Consider the following 5564-nt stretch of genomic DNA (forward strand, 5'->3'; position numbering starts at 1 on the left):
GGGAGGTCATTACACTGCAGAGCACGAACATTGGAAGGGGAAAACACAAAGTATGTGTTTCCTTGGGCAAGGACATAAAGTAAACACTTGAATTGGTGGTCAACTATAATTTGCTTCCAGAGCCAGCAATTCTGGCAACATTACACTTTGGATTTATAGCAAAGCACACAAGTAGCGGTGGCTTTGAAAAGAAAGGATAAAAGAACCAATGGAAAAGTTACTATTTCTTAAAGATCTGTGTCTCATTCGAGGAACTTAAGGCCCTCTCCCTCAATCTAAAAGCAGAATGCACTCTTGCTGCTTACTCCCAGCATGCCCTCAGCTGTTCCTAATTACTCCTGGAGGAAGCCAATGATATTTGAGTATGGGTTATCAACAATTCTTTAATTTTTATTTTTATTTTTTTGCCTGGGATTTCGAACCAATATACCCCTAGCCTAAACAACATAGAAGATTTCTTTTCCATTTTGGTAGAAATTATTTTTTAATGTAAATTATATTGTGTTCTATTTGTTTCCAATGTCTTGAAAAGTTCAATCACTTCTCCAGATTCTCCAGAATAAACATAAGAAAATATCTCTCCCCAGCACTACCCGGTCCGCCAATATCACCATCCTAAAGGCACTTCCACTTCCTCTATCTTCAGGGAAGGAGTGTGCAGTTCTGATTTAGCTCCTCAGTGGAGTAGAGGGAATTTAGAGGAAGGGGGATTTCTGCAGAAATTGCCAGTTACACAAGTAGTTCCTCTTGGTTCCCTGTTTCATCAAAAGTGAAAAACTGTTCACAGGAGTGCCCATGTCCCCTGTTTCCCTATGCATCACCAGAGCGAAGGGAGGACTCCGCCAGCAAGGCACCCTCTGCTCTGTCCCGCAGATCACAGTCCCCGACTTTCACCCCATTGTTTGTGCAATGTGCAGAACTGGAGCCCAAAGCAGTGGGCTCAGGATCACTCTCCAGGCCCGGCGGGCCCACAGACTCCTTCCTTGGCTGGGAAGAGGGGCTCTCGTGACAGCAAAGCTTGACAAGCCCCAGTACTGTCATGGTCAAGATCACCAACACTACTACTGCTGTGCTTACAAATATGAAGACCACGGCAGAGGAGGAGTCGAAAGCCGGAGGAGTGGCAGAGGAAGTCGTAGAATTAAACTTGGAAATCACGCTCCCTGATGGGGTGATGGTGGCCTTTGACTCGGCTTGAAGGGACATTTGAAGGGTAGACATCGTGCTCTGTGATCCCCACCCAGGAATCTCAGGAATAGATGTTACTGAATTGTCTTGTTCAGGGACAAGTGGTATCCCTCCCAGCTTCTCGTCGACCCTGATTGACCATGTTCTCTGCGGCACGGGGCTGGTTGCAGTGGCCGGCGGGCGCCTGGTGGGCACCCGGGTCCCCCCAAGCGTCGGCTGTCCTTCCCCACTGGTCACACAAGAGCGGCCGTCCTTCCCCAGCTCGAAGCCCGTAGCACATTCGCAGGCAAAGCCTCCCAAGCCGTCTAGGCAGTTAGGGAGCTCTGTGCATTTGCCAGCACGGAGGTACCTCCCGGGGCAGGGACACAACACTTCGCCCGAGAGTTTGTCCCAGCGAGCGCCGGTTTCGTCCGCGATGCAAGTAATTGAGATCGGGACCTGTCCCCGGCAGAACGCACTCACCTTGGTCCCAGGTGGACTGAAGTCCAGAGCGGCGCTGTGCAGCTGGAAGGGCGCGCGATAGCTCAAGTTAGAGGCGGCCCCGGGGCGCGGCGCAGGACACAAGACCTCAAACTGGTACTTGCACAGGTAGCCGTTGGCGCGCAGGTGGCATCGCATCTCCTTCCAGCCTGCGGGCTCGACCCCACCGGTGGCCTGGAGTACCGCGCATCTGCGCGCGGTGCAGGAGCGTTGGGGCTCCTCCACCCACTGCAGCGTGTCGCTTTCGAGCCCGCCGGCGTCGGAGGACAGCCAGGAGAAACCCCGCAAAGGCTCGTTCTCCAGGGTGCAGTGGGAACGCCCGCGCTCCAGTGCGACCCAGAACAGTAGGTCTTTGGAGCCCCCTCCGGGCCCTGAGCCTGCCCGCAGGAGCGCGAGCACAGCGCGCAGCTCGGCGCCCGCACGCACGGTGCTGAGCGCCCCACCTCGCAGGATGCAGGCCTCCTCGGCCGCCTGCCGCTTCATGGTAGCGTGGTGCAGGCTGTAGCAGGCCCCTGAGGGCGAGCAACCAGCACGGTCGGCAGTGGGGTGTTCGCCGCCGCCCGGCCCAGGCCAGAGCGCCTGCCAGAGGAGGCACAGGGCGAACGCCGGCCTCATCCTCTGAGGCCCCGCACGCAGAGCTGCTACCAACTTGGATCTGTCCCGCTCGAGGACGCGGAGCTGTCTCTGGAGCGCGGTCACCGCCCTCTACAGCTGGCTTCCCCAACCCGATTCCCCCTCCCTTCCGTCCGCCCTCGCTCCCGACTGACCCCCCAACTGCCAAGAATCCCCCCGCGGGCCCAGCGGCCAACAGTTTCCCTTAGGCCGCCACAGGAAATGTGTGCGGAGCGCTGCCAGGCCCCGTGCAGCCCTGATTTATTCTGGGGTCAGGAACACAGCTGGCGCCGGGTACAGGGGACGCAGTCGACTAGAAGGTCAAACACCCCGTTAGAGCAAGAGGAGAAACTCGCCACTGGGATGAAGTGTGTGGGGTTTTTCTCCGTTCAGGGAGTTTCATCAGGGCCGCAGAACCCATAACATGTAGGCGAACATAGGCAGGAAGGACTCGAGAAAGGAACTGGCTTATGATTATAAGACCACGCCCGTCTATTGTGTTTCTGTCCGGAGCTGTGGAGTTAGCGTCAGAATAATTCGTAGACGGCTCCAGTGTTTGGGGGGCCTGTGCCTGTGGGGGAAAAATATGTTGTGAAACAACTTAGCATCTCCTTTAGCCACCAGAGGCAGCACTATTTAACCGCATATCTCTCTATGGGTCTTTGCTTCTCTATTATGTCAAGAGATTTCAGGCGTGCTAACTGCTAAAGAATTTGGAGTTGTTTGGGTATTTTAAATGGGAAATTCTGCTTCTTCCATCAGTACTTGCTTTAGAAATTTATTTTTCATTTCCACTTGTTTCTCTTTGAGATGGACCATACTGATTCATTAAAGAAAGGAAATGTATTTCTAGGACGAAATGAAAAATAATGGCCATAGATCTTAACAGTTAGGTTGTTAGCTTTCCTTGCCACTGTATTGGTTCAGAAATTCTTCAAGTTTATAGGTTATACATAAATGAGTTCGTGGCCTTATAAATATTCGAGAACAACTGCCCTATGTGTGATTTTAGCCTTGAACTATTTTAGTATCATTTTCTCCTATGATTGAGTGGCAGCATTTATAATAGTAAGTTGTAAACATCTCCTTTAAGGAAAATTAGAGTTCCTTAAGAAATTAAAATGTTTATTCCATTATAATGAATATTGTATACTGTCAAAAAAATATCTTGTAATTTGAAAGATGGGTGAGCCAATTTCTTCAGAATTCCAATGGGTGTTTTGTTTTAATATAAACATTTCAACTCAATGGGAAGTGGCAAGGAATTAATGATGAATAAAGAAAGTAAAGGTTAAAAACTGTACTGTTATGAAAGGATTTCTTGTTAGCAACTTAGACAATTCAGTATCAGTTTAGAAAACATACATTCTACCTTGGTTCATAATGGCCAAATATGTTGCCATCAGAAATACATAAAGAGTTTCAGCTAAGCCCTCTTAGAGATGTCTGATGCTTTTAAATATCTTGAATCAGAATGAAAGCTGTCATTCCATGGATAATGCATATAAACTCACTTCATTGTACTGCATTCAGGTTGATGAGGGGTGGGAGGGAAGGTTTCAGGATCACATCTGTATGGTACCATCTTAATTTTACCATAACTCTCATTCTTCTTTCGTCCTGGAAATTCCATGTATCTTAACAAACAACAGTAAGCCCATGAGTCATCATCATACTTACCTTGCTTTTGCTAAGTATGGAGCTTTGCACTAGGATTTCTCTCCTGCCCTTTCTATTTCCCAATTTAAAGAACATTCCTTAGTCCTTCTCTTCAGATGTCTGAGAATCACCTTAAACGTGGCTTTGCATTTAAATTAGGTAACTTAGTGTCTTATAAGAAAGAAACATGAAGATCCAGAAATCGAACTGAATGGATTTTAAAAAATGCTTAGTCACTTGGGCCAGCTCTCTACAGACCATTGCAATCTTATGACTGTGTTTGTAAACGTGGCCATGTAGTGCAGTATTTTTAATAAAATATTTTTCAAACTTAAGTAGTCAATGGAAATTTCTTAGATAGCTTTAAAAATCGTTTGGGATGAGATGAGGTGTCTACAGTAAGAAAGAATGAATAGCTGGAAAGCTTACAGTAAATACATGATCTCACTCCCTGACATTCTGTCAAGGGGAGTGGGATTATAGCAGAGAACACATTGGCCATAATGACTATATGAGAGTACTGACCATGACCATGACCATATCATGGAATGACACAAGAGTTAGAAACAATTAGCTCAAAGTAGGATGTAAATAGTTTTGTAATTAGTTTGAAATAGACAGTTTATCTGACCAAAATAGAAATGGAGGAAAGTTTCTATTTTTTAATAATATTTATTAAGATAATAATATAGAACCATTTTACCCTCAGTGGACTCCAAATGCCTAAAAATCTTATAATACCAAATGTGAATCTATTGGCTCTTTTACATGTTACAGATTAGAGCAACCACTTTGGAAAAATTTGACACTTTTTTTCACTGAAATTGAATATTTGCAAACTCTAGCACTTCCATGGTAAGTTATAAAACTAAGAGAAATTTTTGCACATGTACAACAGAAGATATGTAAAAAATGTTTATAGTGACACTATTCGTATTAACAAAACCTTGAATCAATCAAAATATCCAAAAACAGTATAAAAATAAACTGTAGTATATTCACTAATTTAATATTATATAGGAGTCAAAATTAGTACAATATAGTGGCAAGTAACAATATGAATTTATTTTAGCAATACAATGTTAATGGACAGAAGTTCCAAAAATTATAGAGTCTGACATTTTTATACAATTAAAAGAACAGTACTAGATATATGTTTGTGTATTCTTTAGAAAAACAGTTACAATAAAATGAGATAAAAGAAACAATAAACATAAGATTCTTAGTGATGCGCCTTTTGGGTGAGAGGAAGAGAAGGATGGAATGTTAGGGGAACTAGCAGGCTTGATATGGGCTGTTGATAGAGTCCTAGCTTTTGTTTTTGTGCAGTGGCTTTGTGTCACTACCCAAATAATGGAATCTTTATTCTATTATTTAAAATAAATAATTAGTAATGAACAAATAAATCAAAATAGCTATATCTGGATAAATAATAAGTGAATGGACATGAAGCAGGAATTAAAATTAATTTAATTCTGAGTGGCTGAGTTTCAAAATGAAAAGTAAAAATAAAATCAAAATGTTAATTACCTTTAAAATATATCTTCAATATATTTATTTTATTATTATACTTCAAGTTCTGGAGTACATGTGCAGAACATACAGGTTTGTTACATACGTATACA

At 44.2% G+C, this 5564-nt stretch overlaps 1 protein-coding gene across 1 annotated transcript; it reads right to left on the minus strand.

The window, feature by feature from the left end:
- Positions 1-369: 369 nt before the first annotated feature.
- CLEC14A (C-type lectin domain containing 14A) lies at positions 370-2622 on the minus strand. Its single transcript, XM_003263724.4, has one exon. It carries the CDS (start codon positions 2281-2283, stop codon positions 811-813), a length of 1473 nt encoding a protein of 490 aa, XP_003263772.2. The 5' UTR covers positions 2284-2622; the 3' UTR covers positions 370-810.
- Positions 2623-5564: the final 2942 nt, after the last annotated feature.

Source organism: Nomascus leucogenys, chromosome 1a (assembly GCF_006542625.1).
Source record: "Nomascus leucogenys isolate Asia chromosome 1a, Asia_NLE_v1, whole genome shotgun sequence".
NCBI classification, from domain to species: Eukaryota; Metazoa; Chordata; class Mammalia; order Primates; family Hylobatidae; genus Nomascus; species Nomascus leucogenys.

Excerpts from the sequence above, each read along its gene's own strand:
- CLEC14A (XM_003263724.4), bottom strand. The coding sequence starts at position 2,283 with ATGAGGCCGGCGTTCGCCCTGTGCCTCCTCTGGCAGGCGCTCTGGCCT.